This window comes from Aulonocara stuartgranti, assembly GCF_965226115.1.
Source record: "Aulonocara stuartgranti genome assembly, chromosome: 23".
Taxonomy (NCBI): Eukaryota; Metazoa; Chordata; class Actinopteri; order Cichliformes; family Cichlidae; genus Aulonocara; species Aulonocara stuartgranti.
In genome coordinates this window covers 40,530,005-40,556,795 of record NC_138958.1, presented here as the reverse complement: position 1 = coordinate 40,556,795, position 26,791 = coordinate 40,530,005, and the positions used below count along the sequence as shown (strand labels likewise).

General features: G+C 40.0%; 2 protein-coding genes and 2 long non-coding RNA genes across 7 annotated transcripts in view; 3 read left to right on the top strand and 1 right to left on the bottom strand.

Annotated features, from left to right (window-relative positions):
- The window catches only part of LOC309700770, a 53,530-nt gene extending 49,400 nt beyond the window's left edge, over nucleotides 1-4,130 (top strand). The window contains exons 5-6 of the long non-coding RNA XR_014274741.1: nucleotides 3,704-3,873; nucleotides 4,043-4,130. This is a non-coding gene — a long non-coding RNA (uncharacterized lncRNA). The remainder of the gene's footprint in view (nucleotides 1-3,703; nucleotides 3,874-4,042) is intronic.
- A 90-nt stretch (nucleotides 4,131-4,220) lies between these two features.
- The window catches only part of LOC309700747 (fibroblast growth factor 14-like), a gene marked incomplete at its 3' end in the record, with an annotated part of 69,378 nt that continues 46,807 nt past the window's right edge, over nucleotides 4,221-26,791 (bottom strand). For all 4 annotated transcript variants that reach the window (XM_082524535.1, XM_082524536.1, XM_082524537.1 and 1 more), the window contains 2 exons: nucleotides 4,478-4,676; nucleotides 4,221-4,369 (listed from right to left, as the gene is read on the bottom strand). In XM_082524535.1, the coding sequence (XP_082380661.1) occupies nucleotides 4,221-4,369; nucleotides 4,478-4,676 (348 nt within the window). The remainder of the gene's footprint in view (nucleotides 4,370-4,477; nucleotides 4,677-26,791) is intronic.
- LOC309700769 lies at nucleotides 12,103-14,045 on the top strand. Its single transcript, XR_014274740.1, has 3 exons — nucleotides 12,103-12,417; nucleotides 12,618-12,705; nucleotides 13,415-14,045. It is a non-coding gene; the product is annotated as an uncharacterized lncRNA (long non-coding RNA).
- The window catches only part of rcbtb1 (regulator of chromosome condensation (RCC1) and BTB (POZ) domain containing protein 1), a 77,915-nt gene continuing 67,009 nt past the window's right edge, over nucleotides 15,886-26,791 (top strand). Inside the window, exon 1 of the mRNA XM_082524516.1 lies at nucleotides 15,886-16,090. Within this exon, the coding sequence (XP_082380642.1) occupies nucleotides 15,968-16,090 (123 nt within the window). The 5' untranslated portion in view covers nucleotides 15,886-15,967. The remainder of the gene's footprint in view (nucleotides 16,091-26,791) is intronic.

The following is a 26,791-nucleotide window of genomic DNA, read 5'->3' as shown; positions in this document are numbered from 1 at the left end:
ACCACATAGACTGGATTTATGTTTATGTAACGCTGGTCAGCCACACATACTGGAACATGAAGGCAACAGCTAATGAGATCAGGGAAGGAGAGAAAAAACGTGGCGTATGTGAGGAAAGAAAAATCTGAAAATTAGAAACACTGTGAGCTGTCTAGTGTTTTTCACAGTCTCTTCAGTCACAGAGGGGATCTTCTGCACAATGCAGCGAGACGACTTTTACACCAGCTCTGTGTTTTGTCCGCTATGGCGACACATACCTGTTGCTGAGGCCGTAGATTCGGGGCCAGCGCTCGTTTGATGTAGGTATTGGGCTTGGTTCGTGTCGGCAGGCTGCTGAACAGTGGTTCAGTCGCGTGATTAACGTGCAAAGCGCTTGTTCCCCCCAAAAAACTGGGACTCAACGCAACAGGGAGAGAGATGCACAGTGTCTGTTTTCATTGATTAAAAGCAGACGCACTGCAATCCTGAGCCTCGCAGAAGATATTCATTTGCATGCCTCATTGTCACTGAACGCTAATTTGAAGTGTTGGATCTCAGCGATGTGACCAACTACTTAGTGTAACTTCTCGAGGAGTTAATTGGCATCTAGTGTTGCCGTCACAAGAAAGACGAGTAAACAGAAAGGCTGGCAGCCTGAACAGGATTCAGGCCCAGAACAGACTGGCGCCATGTTGACAGTCACAGTGAGAGGGCGAAGCGGGGGGAATCTATTTGGTTTGATCTCTTTGATTTTCTACCTTGTACTGTCGTTCTTGAATGTTTCGATTTTTACAACCGCTTTATTCAACGCTGGGATTGATGCATGCTGTTTGGTGGGGTTTTTTATTGTGTTCTAAAGAAATGACCTTTTTTCCCACACTTTAAGTAAACTACACAGATTTCTGAAGGCCATTGCGCAGGCTGATTTAAAGCCACTGTGTGTAAATGTAACAGCCAAAAACAAACATTTCTCCTGCCCGATTATGCAGCGCTGATAGGCAGTTTGCTCAGATCTTCACACATCCAGCGTTGACACACAGATCTGCAACCAGAGGTGGAAGGTAAACACATGCTGCATATTTTAATAGACTTAAAGGGAACCGATCATGCTTTTCCTTATAATCTGTTATATTCAAATGCTGTTACAGTGGAGTATGTTCACATCGAACACGGTCAGAGCTTCAAATAAATAAGTTAGTGTACGCAGGAGTCAAAAACTCAGGCGCACAGCTCTGGAACCAGTAAACGAGGGGCAGCCAATCAGAAGGAAGTTGGCTTAAAGGAGGAGCTAAAACAACTGCCTTCAGACACTGGATTAACTAAAGGGCAGCAAATAAGCATTATTTTGAACAGTATTTCATGCAAAGCTAAAAAAAATAAAGCTGGAAATAACCTTAACAAGCCCACTTTAAACATTTCAGAGAAAAATCTTCTTCTCCTTATTCCACCACATTTATTTGGAATCTGTTAGCGCTCGGATAACGAGTTTACATTACAAAGATTACACTATAAGCCTTATAAAACATATCGTAGGCTAAATTACTTGAGAGGTCTTTTTCTTACTTTTAATTATAAGTGCCTCGTTTTAGCTTCGTTCGTGTAATTACTGTCGGCCCGACATTTCACAAACATCATCTTCTTTCCCAGCCCATTCATCACACAGCCCAGAGTTATTTTGTGGCTCTTGATGTTTAAAAACCAATAAACTTCTGGACTCAGCTACAATGGCACTTAAACATTGAGGCAGAGGTAACTAGTGACTAATATGAATTTCAGGGCCATTTTTTTTTTTGATAACAAGAATTTTTATTTTATGATGACTGAACCTTTTGCAACCTTGAAGTCCTTGTACTTGGACCAGACACAATCTGTTATGAAACTAAAGCTGGCTCACTGAAGAGGACCCGCTAATGCTATTATGACTAAAACTCAAGTGGCTGATTTGTTGTGCCTAATTTCTGTTTGTGTGAGTTGAGAGGTTTTAAAATGTGTTTAATAACTCTAAATAATTGTTTACTGACTCACTGTTATAATCCTACAGTTTAGGTTATTTTTTTAAAATCACAATGAAAACTGATAATAAAGACACGAAGACCTGCGAAAACCCTGAACAAGTTCATTATAACGCAGAGCCTCATATTCACCCTTTGATGGCAGAAGTCTGTCACTTGGACTTAAGCGGACCCTTGCAGTATACTTAGCTGATAGTACACTTGTATCATTGTTTATAATTTGTGTTTAGCAATTTTTTTCATTGAACCAACTTCACAGTGCGTTTTTGTTAAATTCTCGGAAGAATCTAAATGTTCGACTAATGCAAAAGACCCTTGGCAATACCAAAGCCAGTATAAAAGACGGACTTAGCTACTGTTACGTCCCCCAATGCTCAGTAAAGTCTTGCTTTAAAGCCTCAAGCTGAATGTTTTTACCGTCACTGCGTCTTGGTGACAACAAGGCGCAGATCTGGCTGTTGTTTACTGGATCAGTTGCTCACTGGCTAGTGACTTGGCAATCACCAGCTGTTAGCCAATGAGCTGACCAGGGTAATCATCCTAACTCTAGAAATGACCATAATTGACAAAATGGAAAATGGTGTTTTATTTAGCCTGACCTGAAAGCACATAAAGTCATCAGGTAAGTGTTTACAGGGGTCACAGACCAAGAAAGCCAGGGCCTGTTTTCCCGTAGATTTCTATACAGCCAGAAGTCGTTTTGCAACCAGACGAGTTGCCCCCTGCTGGCCATTAAAAAGAGTACAGGTTTCTAAGGCACTTCTGCGTTTGCTTCGTTTTTCAGACCCAGAAGCTACATCCATATTTTTTACTGGCTTTTGGCAACACTTCCTGATCTAGACCTGGCCTTGGTTCCGACACACTGGAGTAGTCCGGTGTGTCGGAAGCGAGAGATGTTCAAGTTCTACACACAGTGGCTTTAACATCAGTTACCCTGTTCAGTATTCCTAATTCCTGCTTTTGTTTTCAAGTACATGGGAAGGCAATTGAAAAAAATAAATAAATAAAAGTTCTACCAGGCTTATAGCGCCATCCGACCAGTCTAGAATATCTGCTACTCTATGTAAACACTGACTGCTACCATGCTGCTTAGACACCAGCATGCCTCCAATACTGTCTGTGCTGCTACAAACAAGGAATTTGTGTAAATCGTTCTCCTTTCAATACTCAGCTACATGCTGATTTGAGCAACTCGATGCCTAAACTCTTCATTTATCAGCCGACCTCCTCCTCTCCTGAGCTGCACTTATGTCAGCGATGTGGAAATCATAGCATTTGTAAAGGAACCAAAACAACAGAAAGGGGTGGGGGTGTAAGACACAGAGGTAGAAACTCAAATCCGATTTACGTCTGTACAGCAGTGTAGCTCAAAAATCACTAGTGCTTTGTTTGTTTAGAATAATAACTGAGAAACAGATAGTAAAAGAATACTGAGAAGTCAAACATGCTTTAAGCTATGTGGTCATAAATGACAAGTCTCTCTTTATTATGTGATCAAAAGTAGGGACAGGTGAACCGGTGCGTTTACCTTGTATTTAGTGCATTCGGCAATTTCCAAGCACATGTCCCTGTGTGCTTAGTACAGAATGTCCTGTGCCAAATCTTAATTGATCGATGACTAAGCGTCCTCTGAATCATCAGTGTTTGGTTTAAGGTGTTCTCTTCGCCCAATGTTTGCTGATGCTTTTAATCTGTTCCTTATTTACTCAAAGATCGAACCCGAACGCGTGGTCGATTTCTGTGGGGAGGCTGCGCTGCGTGCATGTGTGTCTGTGGCCACCAGCAAGCGAGCGAACCAGGCAAAGGAAAAAACAGAAAAGGAAAAAGAGGGTGCGGGGACGACGACAGCCTCATTCTTACAGATTGTCACAGAAAAATACCGGTGAGGACGTCATTTTTTTCAGATTTCTGTTTGTTTTGTTTAGATTTTAAGTCCTGCTTTCTGCCATACGATGAGGACATGCTACTGTCCTCGTTCAGAAACATCAGTCAGACATCAGCCTGACTTTACTGTCTTCCTTCTCCCCTTTTCCCCCCGCCGTCAACTGCAGCGTGGTCTCTACGGGCCCCCCTGGTGAGGCTGGACGTGTGGTCCCACTGTTGTTCGTTTTGTTACCTTTTTTGTTGCAGTTTTTGTTTTTTTGGAGAGCGCAGCAGTGGGGGTGGGGGCGAGTTTGTGGCTTCTCCTGGCCTCCCGTCAGCCAGGCGAGGTGAAAACAGGGAGCGGGGTTATGTCGCCTCCTTGTCAGGTTTGTTGACTGGTTTGCCGCCATTCATGACTACCGGTTCAGTGGTTGTGCTTTTGGATGGCGGGCACCCGACCAGTTTAGGAACTGCCTCTCCTACATCGTGTAACGAAGGCTCTCGGTACATCGCAACTGCAGGGGAGGAGCAAAGGAAAAGCAGAAGGACAGCGTGAAGAGAGACAGAGGATATATGTCTATGTATACATATATAAAGTGAAAATAAAAAGCCCAGTTTGTTACCTTCTATGGGTTTAGGCAGGAAATGTGCTGCTGGTTTGGTCTTTTTGACCCTGTTGCCCTTCATGACCTGTCCCTCTTTATTGAGGCCAAGAAACCAGGCCCGACCCGACTCTTTCTGCCTGTAGAGCATCGAGCTGTAGATAACATAGTAGTTCTCGAACACCGACTCCTTAAACTTGCACTCCGCCGTGAACAGTTCCTGAGAGAGACAGAGACATAAGAAAATATCGATCACATTACTTTACCACAGTTTGTGAGCCACGTTTTCTTTCGCAGTGCTGAACTCATGAAATATTTATGTTTTCTACACTATTAAACCAAATTCTGAACTGAAATGGTATCAGAAGAAAATAAACGAACTGATGAAATAGCTGCACACATAGTGTATGTATGCATCACTGTTACAGAAAACTTAATTTACAGTGGTGTTATATTTGCTTTCGGTTTAAAAGGGAAAAAGAAAAAGTTTTTAATGAGAGTCTACCGAGATGTCTCTGTGTATATAGTTGTGAATGTGGGCAAATGTGAAAACTTTAGAGCAGTAAATTCCAATAAAATTGCAATAAATGTTATACTGCCTGCATTTCTATGGTTTAACTGTCTTGTTCTCTCATTTCAAGCTTAATACGGTTTTCTATTATGTGTGCTTTATGTATAGATACTACTTTGCACTGTATATTTGCTGCTATTGTCTGCGTGAGACTTTAATAAAGTTTATTATCTGTAAAGTCTCACTTCCTCACAAATTGTCCCTTTTCGACTTATTGCTTATGCTTGATCTGGCGTTATTTTCTTGCAACAGATTCTGTAGGAAAAAAAAGGAACAACCAAAGAAAGAAAAACCCGATATTGACCAGCCGCAGACAAAGAGTAGAAGCACAGCACCGCCTGAATGATGTACTGCTCTAACCCGTGTCATTCTCGTTCTCCCCTGACGCTCTGGCTATGTGCACCGACAGCAAACTAAACAGATAAAAAGAAAAAGCAGATAGATTCCGGTGACACAAAGCCCCAAAGATCTCACCTCCCCACCCACATCAGCTCTGCTGTTATGTGTCAAAACTCTTTTCCATGGATGCGGGCGCCTCCAGCGGAGCATATTTCAGCCTAGAGACAAGGTGTTATTCTTACGGGGAGAAAAATCGTCTCTCCCCGGTGTGCGCTTGCACTGCCGAGTACGAATAAAAGCCAGGCTGGGATGAAACGTTACTCTTTTCTGGGGGTTTTCAGACTCAATTCAATTAAGTTTTATTTTTATAGCACCAAATCACAACAACAATCGCCTCAAGACGCTTTATATTGCAAGGTACAATAATACAGAGAAAAACCCAACCATCAGATGACCCCTATGAGCAAACACTTGGCAACAGTGGGAAGGAAAAACTCCCTTTTTCACAGCTACAAACCTCCGGCACAACCAGGCTCAGGGAGGGGCGGGGCCATCTGCTGTTACCTATTGGGGGTGAATGGACGGAGGTATGACAAAAACACTAAAAAGACTCATAGAATAATTGCAGATGACATATCAGGAGGCTCTGCTTGTTGAACCAAAGTGCTATATATTTGTTATCAACTCTGAAATTCAGTCCTTCAAATAATAGTTTGGCTTACTTGGTTTATTTTCTTTTACTCCCATTTAAACCAGGCAGGAAAAAAGCCACACATAAAAGATTTGCCTTTTTAAAGTCTTCATCCCACTGTATTTGAACATTTAGCCATCACAAAATTAATGCACCACAACAAATAAAACTGGTAACAATGTCTTCATATACAACTTCAGATACAACAATTTTAGTGATGTATAATTTCTACTTGGATCTTTTACTTGATATTCTAACATGTTTATCATAATAACATAACATTTATGACCCTCACATTTTTATGAACCTCATTAATTAAAACTCATACATGCAAATTAATATTTATTTATTTATTTAGCTTTTTGAATTTGTCAGAAGGCTCAATAAAAACTCCATTTTCAGAAAATATGAATTTTCAGGCGATTATCTCTTGGCTCAGGCTTTAAAAGGATCATATATCCTGTGAAATGCATATTCTTGATTCTTTTTTCTTTACCCATAATCTCATAGCTCTCTGTTTTAACCTGGACTTTATTTATTATATTTATTTATTTTAGTTGTACACCGTGGGTCAGGGAGAAACCACTGTGTATGTCCTGTACATACTACAGAACTGATTTTGATATCATAGCTGATATAAAAGCAATATGTTTCTTGCATTTATTTCTTCATTCCCTTATTTTTGCTTTATTAGAGGATTAGCAACACAAGTACTTTTCTTCTTTGTTGTATTATGTAGTTTGTAAAATATGTATATGACAGTGGAACGACTCGCCTTTGGCAAATCAAATCTATGTTTGGGGTAGAAATAAAAGTAATATCAAACCAAACCAGCATGAAATCATTTATGGAGAGCGCGCTTTCCCCTTAGGGCTGCATTTAATGATTAATCTCATTATCAGTCCATTTTTGATTAAAACTGTAGGGTTAACAGGAATGGGAGAACATTTTGCATTTTCTCGTGATAAATTAATAGAATAATACAACGGCTGTTCTTTAATCTGCTGTTTTTTAAAGCCGATCAGTTAATGGAATAATGGTTGGGAGTTTCTATAGTTCTGAGGTTCAAATGCGGAAGAAGCAAAGAAGAAGCTCCCAAAACGGTATTCACTTTATCTGTTATGTCCTTTTACTCTGTGAATAAGATTAAACTTCGATAGCCCTTGTGGGGAAATTAGAGTGATTTTCAGTCATTATATCAAAGCATGAGAGATGATTAGAAAACCAAGATTGCATATTAATATACATACCGAGACAGGGAGATGACTTGTGTCTGTGTGGCTGGAAATGGAGTGACTGAGGGTCTAAAAACCAAAACAGTGAGCTAAAGGAGGCTGAAAAGCTTTGGTGAAATTCTTCTGATTATGTGAGGAGCTTTTTTCATGGTCAGCAGCCCACTGTCTATATATATAGAATATATATTGATATATATTGACGACGATAGCTCTAACTACCTCTGTTTTACTGTAAAATTTTAATCCAAGCATTCATTTTGATTCCTCCTTGTTCAACAAGAGCACTCCTGTCTTAATCAAGCACAGATATCAATCACGCAATAATTTACAAAACGGTGCTGGAGTAATAATTTAATAAAAATAATACTAAAGCGTTAATAAACTGCACCTCGTTTGGCTGCAAAGGCTCCTGCAAACCCAAACAATCACCCCGGAGGTCCCCAGACCCCAGATTAGGAAGTGTTTGTCTAGACTGTCTCTTATTGGTTGTTGTGGGCCTTTTGCCAGAGCCACAGACACATTGTCATTCAGCTCAGGTCTGTCGGTCCGAGTCTCATAGCAACATGAGGAAGAGTGGCGACACGGTAGCCGTGGCAACCAACCAGCGCTGAGAGGGAGGGGTCAGCGGGTGGGTGGGTGTATGTCTGTGTGTGTCTGAGGGGAGGGCTGCACTAGCGAGAGAGAAACACTTGCATTGGTAATTTAACACAGTAACAATATGATGCATTTGGTGCTCTGCAACATCCACTCACGCTAACATAGGAAGACATTTAACGTGATATGGTTTTAAAGGTACGGCGGGGAGATGCCGCCAATGCAAAACACACACTTGTGGCTCTAGGGGATGAATGGAGGGAGATGCAGGAGGGCTTGCTGGGATGTGAAATGTGACTACATGATTGGCTGGTGACGAAACAAGGCAGATTATAATGAATGAATGCTCTATTTATCTCAGTGACACCCCTTCAGCACACAAACACAGCGCAGCAAATCAGATGCCTTCCTTTTAAATAAAGAGCATCTCCACAGAGCTGACTATTTGTGATTCTTGCAAAACACCAGCTTAATAATATATATATGTAGTCTTGACCTGCACCCTGTATTCATTATTCATTTGTTAAGTAGGGTGATCTTTGCCGGGGCGTGCAAGGAGCGGTGCCAGACACTTATTAATGTCGGTCAGTAAGGTCATACATCATTTAATGCTGCTTTTAAAATAAAAGATCCTTGACGTCTGATGGTCTGCAGCAGCAATATTTGGTCCAGTATGATTTCAGAAGACAAAAAAAGAAAAGAAGTGAAGTAGAAGGAAGACTTCATATGAAAATCTCACAGCCTTACAGGTGAGTCATGTTAACAGCGCGGCCCGCCTCGAACGTGCTTCTGTCGTCATTTCTAAACAGCTATGTTCACGGGCTGCCCGCAGAAAGAAAGACAGGGAGAAAGAATGAATGGAAGGGTGGGGTGGGGTGGGGTGGAGGGGAGGTTGGAAATTGGGACATGAAGAAGAGGGGAGAGAGAATAAATCACCAAGTGAGGAGGATGACGCCTCCTGATTGGAAAAACAGCAGGGGATTCTCTCTCTTTTACTCTCGCTCCCTTTTCTTATCTTTGTATTTCTCCCATCACTCTCCTTTTTTTTTTTAACGCTGTCATTTCTCTGCGCTCTGCAGAGATTTAGAGAAAGTGCACACACACACACACACACTGCACACACACTGCACACATGCATGCACACTGTTATCTTTTTTGAATAGCACGCACACACACGCATGCTAGACAGAACAGACGCCGCTTTTCAGGCCAGCCATAATCAGAGAGAGAAGAGCCCATTAACATGTTAAACATGCTGCTCAAAAACAGACTAAATTGATTCAGGCAGCACTTTGTCCCTCATCCATTAAAGGCCTAAAAAATAAGGAATTCAAAATCAGACCGAGAGAGAGAGAGAGAGAAGCAGTCTAAAGTCTTGGCTCAGCGTAAGGCTGCACTAATAACAGAGCTTGGCACCTAGCTGATAATGCTGCCACAGCTTGACTGCTGGCCACTGGGAACTTCCCAGTAGAAACACGGGCAACAATACACCACTGTAAGTAATTACTGCATTTTACCAAAGCCTATAATCTATTGATTTGGTAGAATGAGGAACATGTACTGCTGAAGGGAGCCGAATCAAACACAGGTTAAAAGAAGACAAAGAGTGCAGACCTGTGGCTGTGGCACCTGCTACATGACTCACAGGCTTCATGATTTGCTTGTCCTGGACTGTGGGCTAAAAGACTAAAGACTGAGTGAGCAAGTTAAGAGGGATGGATCAGTATGGAGACGAGCCAAACCATTCTGTCATCGATTGAAATTAATTTAACTAGAGAATGTAAACAGAAATTACAGCCAAATATAAAAATATAGGGTTTTTAAGACTGATTCCAATGTTTCTGAATTTAAAAATCTGATATTCTGATATATCGGATGATATTTTTTCTTTCGGAAAATCAAAACATAACCAGAATTTTCTGCCGTATGTTTTGTGTTGTTATGTATTTACTCGTTAACGCTCGGTCCAGCTCTGCTCAGATCAGCTTCTTGTTGCGTTTCTGGCATTCATATTACAGGTCGTGAATAGGGAAGCTGCAGAGTGCCCTCTTGTGGACAAACTATGCAATGACATCACAGATAACATGGTTGAAGGGTGTTTCTCTCTTGTCTTATTTTGTTCTTTTCATTTTCACTTAGTGGTTGTTGTAAATGCCAATACCAAGATCTAAGATATTATGATTCACACAAAGATCCTTTTCAGATAAAAGTTAAAATTTCCCACCTTATTCCGGTTATTATTTTCTTATGACATCCTCAAATCGAAATTTTGAGTTGATAAGTTGAATTCCAGATGAGCTCTGCCAATCAGGTTGTTTCCTTGTTACCCAGAAGCAGATGGCACAGATGCATGCATGCTCAAAATCAGGTAGTATCATCAGCATGAGTGAGCTACCAGTGTATAACAACCATGACTTAATCAACACCAGGTTCTTCAGGTTTGAATGCCTTCTAGCAAATCATGCCAAATTGTTGGACAGCTGGCATCTAATGCTTCCAATAACAAGGAATTAATATACTTGCACAGATATTCCTGATTGGGAGCGCTAACTCAAAATTTCGAGTTGCTACCTTGAAATTTTGACTGATTAACTTGAAATTTTAAATACCTTACTCCGAATTTTAGGTTATGGATGGCAACAAACGTCCTCGTTAAATGTCTACTTAATCAAGTTATTTTTATTTTATTTTTTTAAATTGAATAGCCTAGTGTCATGTTTTTCATTATAACAAAAAAAATCATTAACTCTATTTAATTGCTGCCGGTGTAAAATCGAATCAACCACCACAAAATGATCATAAAATTATATTATCGAGACATCAAGTAAGTTAATGGCAGTGATTATCACCCAACATTACGGTCATTTAATTCGGTTCAAACATCATAAAAATTGTACAGTTTTATTATTACCAAATGCTGAGACACGTTGCTCGTATTTGTTCCCCCTTCTTTAACGTGAATTTGCTCTCCTTGTAACGAGACTTAATGCGACTTAGCTCAAGAAAGTTGTTTTTCATCCCAATGCGCGTGTTTGTGTGTCTGTTTGTGTGCACTGCTCAGTGAGTGGGTGTGTTTGTTTCCAACACCAGTTATTATCACAGAGCTAATTACCCACGGGAATTGTGGGTAAACAAATCATCCTAAAGAAAAGAAGCCCACAGAGAAGGAGGAAGAGGAGGAGTGGAAAGAAAAGTGTTGGCATAAGGAAACAAAGGAGCGAGGAGTGTGCTTGGGAAAGAGACTTGAAAGGATGTCCTCCAGCCCAGGCATACTGAATTACAGCATAAATCTGATTCAGATCACAGCGTTGCTCTCAGCATGTCAGCAACACCACAGTGTTCCTCAACCACTTCAGATCCGCACACCTGATCCAATTACTCTGTGATGAAAATGTGTGGCTCTTAATTGGATCAGGTGTGTTAGAGGCGCAGCAACAACCACAGCACAGGCTCCTGTTAGGGAGGACTAAATATTCCTTTCCTTCTCTTCTGTCATATTTATATTATTACAATGGTTGATGTTCATATTGAATATGGCCCCATCACACTGAATGTGGCCATCTTACTGAAAATAAGGTCAATTGTAACAGTAATGTGATCCAAAAGCCCATGCTTGGGCCTGCTGCAAATGCTCCATTTCAGACAGATTCTAGTCTTGACCCTGCATGATGTCAGTAACAGCAGATATCGCTAATGAGGTCATCTCAGGGACACAGGTATGGCTATGAGGAAAGAAGCCCCACACACCTTCTCTTTAAACCTTCTATTTGGAAGTTATAGCCAATCAGAAAAAAGGTAGGATGGCCTTAAAGGGAGAGAAGGTTTACCTGAGAGGTCTAGGGAGCTTGGAAAGAAAAGCAACCTTAAAGAGGTTTCACCTCTCATCTGAGAAGCTTCTTCAGTTCTAAGAGCAATTGGTGGAGAGTCCCAGATTTAAGCCCTATGGGAGTGTCCACAAGAGGGTCATGGGCCCCCTATTGATCCTCTACTTAATCACACGAGCCAAGGTGTGAAAAGGGTTGTGGGTCCCAATCAGCCAAGGTTTCCCTATTCAAGGTTTCAGGTGAACCCATTGGGAAACCTAGCCCCACCCTATCATGTGATTAACTGAGGTCAAATAGCCCAGGTTGTGAGTAGGTGTTAAGTAGGGATGGGTACCGGTGTCATGATGGCACCAGTTCTGACATAAACTGTAGTAACCAGACCGAAAAGCAGGGGCGGAGCGGGGGGGTGGCTTACGGGGCTTAAGCCCGGGTTGTTTTGTCAGAAGCCCGGGGTATTTTGGAGTGTAATTTTTTCATAGTTAGATGCCTGGCTGACAACTGTATAAAACAAAAAGTACACACAATATTCGAAGCACATAGTGCACACTGTGGGAATTTACGACTGTGCGTGAATCCCCCCCTGATATTGGTATGATCCAAGCTCAGGCACTAAGCGACTGAGCGAGGGGGCGGGGCAGCTGCTGCCCGTGAGTGCGCTGTTGGAGAGACGGAGCCAGCCATACTAAGGAGAGCTTAAGTTTGACCAGGTACCAAAGCAAATCATTCATACCGTACAAATAATGTAAATATGACGGTGCATCACGAAAGATTGATATGAAACTGATCACTTGACCAATATTATTTTACTTGCTCTTCAAGTGAATCAACAAATGGCGAAATGAAAATCCGAACAAATGCTATTTTTTTAGAGAGTCTTAGCTTACGTGTGTTTATTTCATATTTTCAGTTCTTACCCTCCCCGACTAAATCGGTTTCAGTTATGTACTGAAATATAAGAATGGACATTCGAGGCTTCTTTCAAAGAAAAAACTCAGGTAAATGTTATTTTATATATTATGCTTTGTATGTTGTTCAGTATATTTCTATGCAAAACAAGAGGGATTTCAGTACACAGCAGGATATTCACATTTGTAACCAGATATTTACACTTTAGGGAGAAAACATAAAACATTTTTACTGTACAACATCAATTTAGATTAAACTTTTGTTTTAGATAAATATTGAAATATATTTTGAATTAGTTAAATGTCAGAATAAAGAGAGACAGAGCTGTCTATATTTTATCACTTTCATCAAATTTAGGAGTAAATGTACACTAAGTTTATTGTTAATTAATAAGAAAACTGCAGACGATTCCATTCTGAGCTGAAGAAGCTTCTGATAGGTTAGTAGAGTCCATGTGAGTAAATTGGTGGCACAGCTGTGGATGCATACAAGGCAAAACACAGAGCCTGTTTCTTTGACATGGGAAAACCAAGCGATATCAACCAAAACACCAGGAAGAGAACTGTGGAGCTCCATAAGTGTGGCTCAGTTTGAATACAATTTGGTGCCATTTGCAATTAAGAAATACAGATAGTTTCTCTCTTTACTCTCAAAGTTAACAAATATGTTTTTTATATTTATCAATCTAAAAAAATAAACATTTAGTCTGATTTGATCTTACAATTAAAAAAGTGTTTGTGTTTTGATCTGAAGAGTTTGTAAATATCTGGTTTCAACTGTATATTTGATGATTGTCAGCACAAAGAGGGAGAGAGAGGAGCAGAGAGGGAGAGAGAGGAACAAAGAGGGAGAGAGAGGGAGATGGAGAATGAGGACAGAACAGAGATGAACAAGAGCAGGTGAGACACACATGTTAGTCAAATGGTTGTTTACCAAAAGTATAACTGTATCATAAGTACTCATGTATCTAGTACCTAGTGTTTCTTTTTAGGTTTGCTATTTTTCAAATTCTATATTTATTATGTTTTGCAGGCTTGTTTGCACAACAAGGCTAAATAATTATATAAACTTTTCTCAATCTAAATATTGTACTTTGGTAGAATTAAAAAAATAAGTGTAGTGCAGGTCTATGATGATTTTTAGTGCTACTATCATCTAGTTCTGATTCTGGTTCTGTCTTGGTTAAGTCCTCAGTAGTCCTGGTTTTGAACTGTTGTAGTCCTGTTTTAATTCCGGATCAGTTCTGGGTCTGGTTGAATTGGGGTTTAGTCCTCGTGTCTTGATACAGCCCTGACCTTGTTCTGCCTCGCTGCTTAATTAAAAAACTAGTTTAAGGTGTCTTGCACATGTGATAAATATTTTTCCCTATATGAAGTCATTGTTTTTTTTGAACAAAAGTCAAAACAGAGCCTATTAATCTTTCAGTCATTTCTACCCCCCCCCCCAAAAAAAAAAAAAAAATCCCACATGCATACTACCCTTTAGGGCTAAGCCCCGGGTGTTTCAAATGTCTGGCTCCGCCTCTGCCGAAAAGCAGCGCACATTTCGGTGCTTTATTTCGGTGCTTTTTTTTCCTGAGCTGTGATACACTTTAGATTCTAGCCAATCATTTTACATTTCCGAGGATAGTAGGCGGGTCCAGGTACGTACGTTCTTTTAGAGCAGAGCTACAGATTAAAAATGCCCAAGGCGAAGCGGTCAAAAGTCTGGCTGTACTTCACAGCAAAAGATGCAAACTCAGCAGCCTGCAACAAGTGCTTTAAGCTGATACTGTGATACTGTCAAAGGAGGTAACTCCTCAAATCCGATGAAACACCTGGCGACGCATAGCGTTTTTTTTTAAAAGCCAAGAAATGCGCCGTATTTGATAGCTTGCTGCGAGACCTCACACCGTGCACATCTACTGCGGGTGGGTTGCCTGTTATGCAACATCCCCCAAAAACACGAAGAGGAGAGTCCTGGCCCCTAGCCCTGCCAGTGTAGCAGAAATGATGAGGATGATGATGGCAGCAGCAGCCGTTCTTCTCTGCGTGAGTAGCTTAATGTTGTTCGTGTGTAATTTACGTTGAGTAGGCTCACCACGTTATTACATTAATGCATGTAAGGTGAACTAGCAAACACCATCATAGCTACATGCAGCTGTCTTCTTGTTTGATGGCAGATACTAACTTCACCCTGGCCAAAAAGGCTAAAATGACCAAAGAAAAAGTGGAAAACAGTTAAACATGAGAGGTTTAGGACAAAGTTTGTGTTTTTTCCATTGTTTAAGCACTGCTTCCAGCCAAGAGTGATACCATATATGCCCCATAGCTGCAGAAAAGGCTAACATTGTTATCTTTTTACATAAAAACAGCTGAACATGGGAGGTTTTTGGACCAATTTTGTGTTCTCCATTCTTTAAGCACCGGTTTGAGCACCGTTTAAGCACCGGCACCGTTTCAAAAGTACCGGTTTGGCACCGGTATCGGATAAAACCTAAACGATACTCATCCCTAGTGTTAAGGCATCTGGGAAGGGATCCCAAGCTTTATGGGACACTCCCATGGGGCTTAAAATCTGGGACTCTCCACCAATTGCTCTTAGAACTAAAGAAGCTTCTCAGATGAGAGGTGAAATGTCTTCAAGGAAACTTAAAGAAGTCCAGTTGCTTTTCTTTCCAAGCTCCTTAGACTACGATGACCAGGATGACTGCGATACCTGAGAGGCTTGTCCAGTGGTAGGCAACTCCAGGCCTCGAGTGCCGATGTTCTGCAGGTTTTAGATATCACCCTGGGTCAACACACCTGAATCAAATGATTAGTTCATTATGAGGCCTCTGGAGAACTTCAAGACATGTTGAGGAGGTCATTTAGCAATTTGGATCAGCTGTGTTGGATCAAGGACACAACTAAAACCTGCAGGACACCGGCACTCGAGGCCTGGAGATGCCTATCTCTAGGCTAGACCAAGGCCTAGCATAGGCTAAATCAGGATTTTCTACCACTGAACTCTCTGGTGTCTGGAAGAAAAAATATGGAACCGGAAATGAGAATCATTGGTTATCTGGTTTCACTAAGCCTAACAACTGCAGTCACAGTAAATGGCACTACAACGGCATTTTTCATTCTTTACTTTGCATGTTCACCTCTGGTCTGGCACCAGATGACCAATTGCAAACTCAGACAGGACTAAAGCTGCATATAACTCACAATGGCGTGTCCAGCGGGGTGGCCTGGGGGGGGCACAGGCCACCCCCCAAACCAGACTGGCCACCCCAGGTGCCACCCCAAAGGCAAAACAATAAAATTCAATCAAATATCAAATGTCCGATTATGTTTTCACGGTGACGCTCAGATATCCGAGTGTAAGTGAATGCAGCATCGCTTCTGCGCTATGCGCATCACGTTAGCAAAGGTAGGAGAGACAAGCGCGAAAGACGGCACCGCAGGAAACAATTTTTCGGTGAAAGAAAATGAGGACAGAATAAATGTCCCGGTAAGTAATATCAAGTTTGTTGAGTTTAGTAAACTTCGGTGAAATTAGAATACCAAGGAAAAAAATAACACTTAAAGAATTATTGCAGCTGTGGAATATTTCAGACAGTATGCTACTGAGGGCAGCTAACAAGAGTTATGAGTTATAAGATATAATCTAAGTCGTAACATTGCTGTATGGAGCTGCAGATTTGGTTGCAGGTTAACATAGCTGGACTGGCCATCGGGCATACCGGGCATATCCCCAGTGACTTATTTTTTATTTTTTTTGTAATGGCATGAACAATGAGAGGTGGTGGATTGGCCAGATGCAGGTCGATGTGTAGAAATAACTCCGTTGTTTGGTGGTGGCTATGACGGGGCTTCCACAGAGGCCAGCAGGTGGATGAGGGAAGGGGAGGCAGGAGGAGAGACCCGAAGCAGCCGCCAGTCCGAGTGTCAGGTGAACTGAACTTCAGGTAAGAAGTTATGAGCTGCAGTCTATCTGGGTCAGATATAAACCAAGTTTAGGTGGAGTTTATTTTCATGTTGCTGACTTTTTACTGTCAGTTGCAATAACTCATACTGCGTTCTAGCCAGTTTGACGGAGTTTTTATACAGCTGGGTGGGTGCTATGATGTTACTGATAGTGAACTTTATTTTATTCATAAGGTTAGTTAGTAGAGTTGCCAACGGCTCCTTAAAAAAATGGAATGGTCCCTCGTTCAGAGAAAATATTACGCGTTTCGTATTGAGCTGAGAAGAGACGCAGTTTGTCCCGGACTTTAGCTAGAATGGAAAAGACACAAAGCTGGATTTATTCTGTCTTTATGCTGCACAGCTGCCTCTTCTTCTCTCATTCTCTCCCCCTCCCTCTCCTGTTGCTACTTCAATCATGAAACTGATCAATGATCAGCTGATCGGCTTTTCTCTCTTGTTTGTTTATCGCCCACTTAGCGCCAGAAAGAGGAAACCAGCGGATATTGCGCTAAACAACAGCAGCACGTTTAAGCTTGATCAGCTGTTGTTAGAATGTATTTAATATTAATTTCTAGTATCAGCTGATGTTTGCTGGAGCCACAGCTGTAAAGCTGCTGGTCATGATGTCGGTTTAGATATGTGGTGAGAGGGAAACATGAAGATGAAACCAGGAGATGTCCTTACTGAATCATCAGAGCTGAACAGGTGATGGAGAAACAGGTTTACCTTTTAGGTGACATGAATGAGTTGAAGTTATCAACTGTTTCTGAGAGATAAATAACACCAGGATCCTTTTTTATGTAGCTGACAGCTGGTAACTGTGCAGGGGCGGGTCTAGCAAAGTTTTGCCAGGGGGCCAGGTAGGGCATTAACAGGGAAAGGTGGGCACAAAAAAATACTTTTCTTTCTTATTCTCATTTAAAATACCTAGTTTTTATTAAATAATTATCTAAATCTTACAACCAAAGTTTTTATCTGACGTAAAATGTATAGAAATCATACATATACCAACAAGACTGTACATCACTGTCACAACAGCGTTTGTTTTCATTCAAAGGCTTTATGGCTTTAATACCTGGTGGGTCGGTCTGTAGTAAAAATGCCCAATTTTTTTGTCCCAGTCCAGCCCTGCAGGTTAATACTGGCAGTGTCACCATGCCAGCTGACTGTATTTTATCATCAGCCAGTGTTGTTCTTTATCAATATTACCAAAGTTTACCATAAGGCAGCATAGAAAGTATTTACTTGCTTTCAGGTTTTATTCAAATGTTAGTCTTTTCATTTGTTTCCCCACTTTTTTCCTGTTTCAAAATCAAACACCAGTTTGTGAGAAGATTATCTTCTTTTTTTAACAGGCAGATAAAGTTTTGCATTGGCATTGGCTAATTTGTCAATTGTTTGTTACAAATGTTCGTATTTTAATTTTCAAAAATGTTTTTGCCCAAAACATATGTGCACTATATGTCAGTAAAAATACTATGCAAATATTGATGTCCTTGAATGCTGAGTAAGCACTGACAAAGCACTGATTGTATCTCTTGTACTTTATCAACGCAGTATCTAAAAACTTTGCACCGTAGTGGTTAAAATCTCATTCTAATAAGAGTTAAAAGTGCATTTGGTTATTAGGTTTATAGGATTATTGAATTATGGTTAAGGGTTGGTAGAATTTTTTTTTAAAACATTATCTGCCAATTAAATCTGCCACCCTTCTCCAAATCTGTGCCCCTACCTGGCCCCCCCAACAAAAATTTTCTAGACACGCCACTGATAACTCAGACAAAATAACACAGATTTAAAGCGAGACAGCTGCTTCAACCAAAGCCAGTAAGGAAAGCATACCATCAAGGCATGAATATATCTGACTATAATTCTATTTGTGCACTCCATTAAATTAATATGGCCCTTAAACATATTCCTATGGGGTGAGAGAAATATTTTAGCCTTATTTCTGAAGCTGCAACTCTGGCAGTGTTTAATCTTTGAACAAATATGAAAACATAACTCAAACTGGTAAGCAGGCTTACTTGTAATTCTTATGAGGTCAACAAGTGCTTTAATGAGCTTACAAAGATAAGGAGTTCTCTGCGCTGATCTCTCATACCCTACCTGTGCTCGTCAGGTAAAGCCTCTGAACACTCTTGCTCTCTTGAGACCCTCTTAGCAAACTCTGTGGGATCTTCTACAGACAGCATTTTCCAGCAGTATGTGTTAGTTGTAAGGCAGTGCTTGTATAAGTAACATCACTTCTATAAAGCTCAAATTTGAACATTTAGACACCGAGTAAAATGTGCCTTTTAATCGCTGCATTTGGAGACTGAGCAATCCATGATGGGTTGCTCGTGTACAAATTTTAGGTAATTTAATAAAGAGTCATTTCATATTTTTTTGTACATTAGTCTTTAAGGCATAAATAAACCATTTCACCTTGTTCATTTTGACAAAGTAAAATACTTTAAAATAACATATCTCCCAAAGCCTGGTTCAGCCAAAGGTTTCTTCCTGTTAAAAGGGAGTTCTTCCTTCCCACAGTTGCCAAGTGTTTGCTCATAGGGGTCATCTGATTGTTGGGATTTTGTCTGTATTATTGTAGGGTCCTTGTAGGGACCTTACAATAAAAAGCATCTTGAGGCGACTGTTGTTGTCATTTGGAGCTATATAAATAAAACTTAATTGAATTGAATTATACTGAAATGCAACATGTGGCTTTGGGTGTTGATGTTTTCTTGTTTGGTTCTGTTTGGGTCAACTTCATTTGACCAACGTCTAATCATCCTTAGGATCCCTCATCACAGAACTATCCCTTTTCTCAGAATCTAATTCACACATGTTGAACGTGGTCTGCAAAATTGTTTCCAAGCTGATAAAAAATATTTCTTGTCCTTGACCCAGGGGTGTTTTGAGTTTCTTTAGATTTCTCTATGCCTCCATTTTAGTGATGTGAGTTTCTGCAAAAAGGTGCAGATTCACTGGAAAAACTGCCACAAGTACTGCATATCACTCCTTTCTGAAACATCAGCCGTGGACAGTATGTTTCTATAAACGTTCAAACCTGCTAGTAGAGTGTGAAGCCTGTCCTGTGGTACTTCAATGTCATGATTCACAGAGTGGTGTCTTTGAAGAGGCTCCACAGCTCCACAGTAACTAATTTATTCTCTAGTTACCAGAAAATCTGTGCGTGTGTCATGACTCACATGGCTAACATTTATTCTCTCTGCCACTCCTCTTCCTTCTCATCTCTCTCTGGATGTAGACATCACAGGACTCACTCTGTCTGAGTGCTGTACCAACTGCGTTTTGAATGGAAGCGCACGCCTACGTACACAGGCGTGTGTCAGATACACAGACATGAACGTACATACAAAGCACACACACCCCTGGTGTTTGCCTAAAACATCTTGTTCTGAAACATTTCGCAGAGCTGTGCAGAGAAGCTGAAAAGGGAAAAAATATCCACATTGCAGATACGGATGGAAAATAACTCTTTTAACAGTGTGCTGAGACAAATAATTACCCGATAGATCCGTCACACAATTAGTAACCAACTATTTTCATACCTGATTGACTTTCTTGTCGACAGCTCTCCAGATCGACTGGTTGCTTTCAAGTGACCTGCCTGTCATTGGTCGGACAATAGTCTGTGAAAGCACCACATCAATGGAGCTAAGGATTAAGTCATTACTTTTGGCAGAGGGAAAGGCAGACTACCTGCAAAGCCATTTTCAGCTGAAAAAAAAGAAGACTTAAGCTTATGTGAGATTGAGAGAGGTCATCATCAAAAACCAATTGATTAATAGAGAGTAGAGACAATTTCAGATTTTCTTTGGTTGACTTGTCATAATATAGGCCTGTCAACACAAATGTAGACAAGCAGACAGATATTAGGTAAAAGCTCAAACAAGGCACACAAGAAAGCTAGTTATCAAAACAGCAAATAACCAGAAACCACACAAACACTAAAGAGACTCAAACGTGATTCTCAAATAACAACACAGCTAAATAATTTCACAAAAATCACAAAAACTCACCATCATTAGAACAACAACGAAATCAAGAGCACACGAGATTCAAGAAATAAAAAAGAACCAAACGTTCAACATCACCAAACCCCAGCGTCAGAACACGACTACAACCCTCACTGTTTTAGTTTCAAGCAAAAGAATGATATGATCTTTTTATGCTCTTAAATAATAAATATTCTATGTCTTTCTGAGCATATCCAATTATTTTGCAAACAACCTTTAAAAAATATTGATCAATAATGAAATAATCATTACTTACAGCTCTGTTGTTCAGCTCCTCTGAAACAAGATTCATCTCTGCAGCATCGGATAACTGAACTAAAGCTGCTGATTTAAAGTCTTTTGCATTAAACACATTAAGCACAGGCTCTTCCTTCACATACTTGCCCCTCACTACTTCCCTGATCTCTTTCTCTCTACACACATCTGAAATCTTTGCTCCTGTGACACCAGGAATCCGTCCCTTTTCCTTTTCAGCTTGGAGACCATTAGAGAAAGCCTGTTTTAGACTTCTCTCCTATGCATCGGGAGCCTCTCCTTCTCCACATCTGAAATGTCAAAACCCATCAGTTAAACACAATTACTGTGTTCCTGATGTTGCTTTATTTTATTTTTACAGCGCTACTTTTTTAAATTTGTTTTTCTTCCCTACATAACTATATTTTATCATGTAATGCTAATCTTTATAATTATATGCTATTAGTCAGCTTAGGAATCTCAAAAGGCAGTTTTATAAATTGCATGTGTATACAAAACGTTTGATAAACTAAAAAGAGAGTCAAAGATTAGATTTTTGGAGTTTAATTTTTAAAGTAGCACACTGACTATATTCCAGCTGTTCACTTATTTTATATATGGTGCAGTTTCCTTATCACAAACAACAGTTATTACACTTTATTGTTATCTTTTTTTTTGTGTCAATATATTTTTTTAGTCTCTTTTAGTATTACTGTGTGGAGGGTAAATCACAGAGGTAAGATATAGGAAAATCAATACAGCTGCTGGAATAAAAACATAACTTTTAATGTTTCATGACTAATAAACGTGTCTGTTAATGCCTCATCAGTCAAGGTGTGATGACAAATGTTTCAGTTTCAGTTCATTTTTATTTTGGTAAACTGAAATGCTTTCTCACATCTAGTTTTAGTTTTAACTATAATAAACTTGTCATGAACTGCTGTGTATGATGACCATTAGCTATAGTATATAATGTGTAGAATTAGTATGTATACTGAATATCGTGTGATATGGATCTGAGAAAAGTGTATCACATATTACAATGTTTGTGTATATAATAGCAGAATGCCTCTGTTGTAAAAAGTGAATGATTTTATTGGAGCATTAATGGCTTTTATACTTGGAAACTGACGCTATTCAAAGCCAAACAAATGGCCTGTCCCAAAACCACCTTAATGTATTACATTTACATTTTTATTCACTGAGCTCTTTTACTTTAGTTGACCTTTTTCTATTTTCTATTGATTGTACTTTCTCTTTTGTATAATTTCTACCTTACTGGTCCCTTATTTAATTTACTAATTTATATAAGTATTTTATTATTATTTATGTTATATTAGGCTAGTTTCAGTATTTTCTTTCTGTGTTTTTGTTTAAAAATGCTCCTAATCATCAATTTTTTTTTTAAACAGTTTCATTAAATACCATTGTCCTTGTCTATCATCTAGTGATACCTGGACAGAAAGGTGACTGAAAAAATAAGAATGGTGTATAAAGACAAAGATGGAAGAGTAGCAACAAGATGGTGTGTAAACTCACAGGGGACTCCCAAACATGCAGACCAGGGCTCTAAGGTCGATTCACTGAGACTTCACTGCATGAAGGACTACATTTGCATTTCTAATCTATGATGGTGGACAGTCAGCAAAACACAAATTGAAAAAAGGGGAGAAAAAAGGAGCTTTCAGGGACAGTTGTCAAGATACACACACCTAATGCCAATACCTACACAAACCTAGCATACAGAGGCCCTTTATTAAATACATCTGTTTGTTAATGCAAATACCTAGTCAACCAATCACATGGCAACAACACAGTGCATTTAGGCTTGTAGGCGTGGTTAAGAGATTCTGTTTAAGTTCAAACCGACCATCAGAATTGAGAAGAGGTGCCAGAGGTCAGAGGAAAATGGCCAGACTGCTTTAGACATGGGGTAAAGCAGCAGAAGACCACACTGGGTATCAGTCTTGTCAGCTAAGAACAGGAGACTGAAGGTACAATTTACAAGAGCTAACCAAAACTGCACCAAAAAACTTTAGAAAAACTTGGTCCACTCTGCTGATGAGTTCGGTGTACTCAAATGGTCTCCACAGTTACCAGATCAATCCAACAGAGCACCTTTGGGATCCAGTTGACAAATTTCCAGCAACGTGTGATCATGTCATGCCAACACCGAGCAAAATTTTCCTGGACATTGTTGAATACATGCAACAAAGAATTAAAGCAGCTTGAAGATAAAAACGGGGGATCGACCTGGCCCTATCAAGGTGTAACTAAAAAAATGGCTGGAAAATGTATATAAAGTGATTAACATACCATGTCTACAAAACCTCCTTACAGGCCTGTTGGCAAAATGTATGAAAATATTCACCTTTGAAAAATGTTTCTGTTTTGTTTGCTGTGTGTCACAACAGGTATTATCAACAGGAAATAACGTTCAAAGCCATCCCTAATGTAATATTGCCTGTCTTTTTTCTCATCCATATACAGCAGCGGTAGAAGAACACAGTGTGGCGGTAACAGCAGTGTGATGCAGGAAATGTGCAATGATTTTGCAAAAAGAAAAAAGAAAAAACAAGGCAAAAACTCAATTTCCTCTTTCACCTCTCAGCCGACATCTTCACACCTACACCTACCCAACACCCCTGATACGTCCGCGCACACACAAAATACCGATACGTGGAATATTCACCCTTCTGCGCAGGGACGCACTCTTTTACCACTCTCGTCCTCATGCACACGCAAACACACACAGTCCCAAACTCATCAGCACTTTTTTTCCACTTCCCCCAGCATGCTCCATAATTATCACATAGCAGCTCATTGCACACTGTGCCATCTGTTAGCTGAGCGCACGCACTCCCAAACCCACACACAAACCACACATACGTGCACAACCACACAGCCGCCAGATGATGGTTATCTGGGATTAATAAGAGCCACCATGTATAACTAAGTTTGCAGCATATCATTAACAATTTGCAATAAGAGGATAAAAAACACACCAAGAGGAGAGCAGCATACATCCAGGAAGAAGCTGCAAAGAAAATGCACTATACCAGGAATAATGTAAATGTCTGAGGATGATGTAATCTACATACACAGCTTGGATACTTAAAGCAATTTGGGAAAAAGAAATGTTTCCTCTTTTTTTGTCTTTTTTGACATTTAAAGAGTAAAAAAAAACCACGCAACCCCAAAATGCACATTATTGCATTTTACATCTCATATTTTTTGAGATTTGGAGAAGAAAATTCAGTTTCATTTACAATTGAGAACTGTGAGTGATGACACGTCAGAAGAAAATGTGTTAAAATTGATTACATTACTTCACATTTCTTCAAAAATGTCCTTTTCCTTGTTTTCAGTGACAAATGAGACACATTTATTCAGGGATTTGAATGCATAATGTAGGCTGTGAAGTCGTGTGAATCGTTCTGGCACTTTTAATTCCGAATATGAAAGTTGAGATCGATGGAATTATTTTTCCTTCTGCAAGAACCTGAACTGGACTCCTGTTTAGTTTAGTCCATCACACTGCGCACACACACTGATGCTTAATGGGTCACAAAATAAATGTTATTTAAACTATATCGGATAAGAGACTAGAAATTTTTAAATATACTCAAAAATAAAACACATCCTGTAGAAACTGTGGCCTTTTCAATCTATTTAGACAAGCAAATATTTTATTTTTTTGTCATTCTGTCACATGAAAACATGTAAAAGGTTATATTTACATAACCTTCAGATTTACAAAATCAGAATCAGGAGTTTTATATTAGGTACCAGTGATTAGATCCTCCTTAATGACCGTCATCTGAAGCCTGTTTCATCTGGGGTCTGGTGTTCTGCGTGCTACTGATGTGTCACCACCGTAAAGATCTAAGAACTGTTAGGCCTCTTAGTGCGCATGAATCAAATCAAATCAATTTTCTATTCAATTTATGTAAATTCTACAATCAGAATAGAGATAGCAAAAATGGTAGGTAAGCAAAACTAACATTTTCTAAAAAGAAAAAAAAAACTATGCAAAGGTCTCGAGCAGGGATGACAACCTCATTTTTACAACGTGAGCCACATTCAGTCCACTTGATGATAAGTGGGCCAGTCCAGTGAAACTATGTGATTAAATGTGTGTTACAGACAACGTCCTGATAGATCATTGCTCAGACTGTTCTGTAATTATGAATTTAGTATATAACCTTGTCATTAAATTGCAGAAAATGTCTTTGTACTTTGGTGTAGTACGGATGGTGGTGGGTGGTGTAGGTCTTTATTGATAGGAAAATACAGATAAAAGTTCAATGATAGTTTGCTACCCAGCTTCAACATTAAAATTACTGTTTTATTATTAGCCACTGCTGTTACTTTAATGATACCTTAAGAGATGGCCGATATGATTGTGGAATAATTGCTTATAGTGAAATGGCCAGTGTTAACACGTGTGCCTGACAGGCTGATGTTTGTGATAACAGTTTAATACTTCAATGTCATTGAAATAGGAGATTTACTGACCTCTTAGAATTCCTCATAAAGCATTGTTTAGTAAATGGCCTTTATTTGTATAGCGCTTTACTAGTCCCTAAGGACCCCAAAGCGCTTTACACAACCAGTCATCCACCCATTCACACACTGGTGATGGCAGCTACATTGTAGCCACAGCTGCCCTGGGGCGCACTGACAGAAGCGAGGCTGCTGGACACTGGCGCCACCGGGCCCTCTGACCACCACCAGTAGGCAACGGGTGAAGTGTCTTGCCCAAGGACACAACGACCGAGACTGTCGGAGCCGGGGCTCGAACCGGCAACCTTCCGATTACAAGGCGAATTCCCAACTCTTGAGCCACGATCTAGTGTTGCGAATGTCACCTACTAACATTAAAAAAGTTAGCTGTTCGTGTTTGTGTTCAGCTGTTAGTGAGGTCAGGTGTGTCTGTCTGCAGCAATGCTGTATGAGGTTGTGTTGACTGGAAGAAGCGAAGACGGCTCTGTTGGTATCAGTTCTGTTTGCTGGTAAGTATCTAAAGCACATGTGTCAAACTCCAAGCCTCGAGTGCCGGTGTCCTGCAGGTTTTAGATGTGTCCTTGATCCAACACAGCTGATCCAAATTGCTGAATGACCTCCTCAACATGTCTTGAAGTTCTCCAGAAACCTGGTAATGAACTAATCATTTGATTCAGTTGTGTTGACCCAGGGTGAGATCTAAAACCTGCAGGAATCCGGCCCTCGAGGCCTGGAGTTCGACACCCCTGATCTAAAGCGACAGTTTTTAGTATCAATTAGTATCTGACTATCTTTCTTTTTTGACAGCCCTACAAACATCAAAGATCTTTTGAAATAATATGTACTGGGCACATTATCTGCTGTGTTCACAGTAACCATACCCATGTTTGGCAGAGACCAAAGACAGCTTTGTTAAGAGAAGACTCTTTTACCACTTGTCAAGCGTGGTGTTGGAAATGTTAGACTTCACTTTTGCTTTGCTTTATTATGGACTGACCAGATCCCAGCCATTACCACAGCTGTGGACTTTCTATCATATTAAAGAGGTAATGTGTGGCCATCTGTCTAAAAACTGAAGTTGAACTAGAGGTGGTGCTTGTAACAAGATAACGACCTTAAGCGAATCAACAATTCTCCTAAGAAATGTCTAAAAAAAAAACTGGATGGTTACTGAATAGCTCATAGTTAAACATTTAATTGTTGTGGAGTATTTAATACAAGCTTTATATGGAAGAAACAAGAAGGCATCCTTGAAAAAAAGGAATTCAGGAAGCACATAAGTCTTATGTCAAAGATGTACTTAAATTCTCCATATGTCAATATTAGAGCTCAAGCAGTATATTGGCCCCGCTGATATTAGCTATTTGCCGGTATATCAGTGTTGGCATTTATAACAGATGATAAATTAAAATGTAAAACGTAACAAAGAGCAGGGAGAAGCACCCTTCAACCATGTTATGAGTGTGGAAGTTGCATAA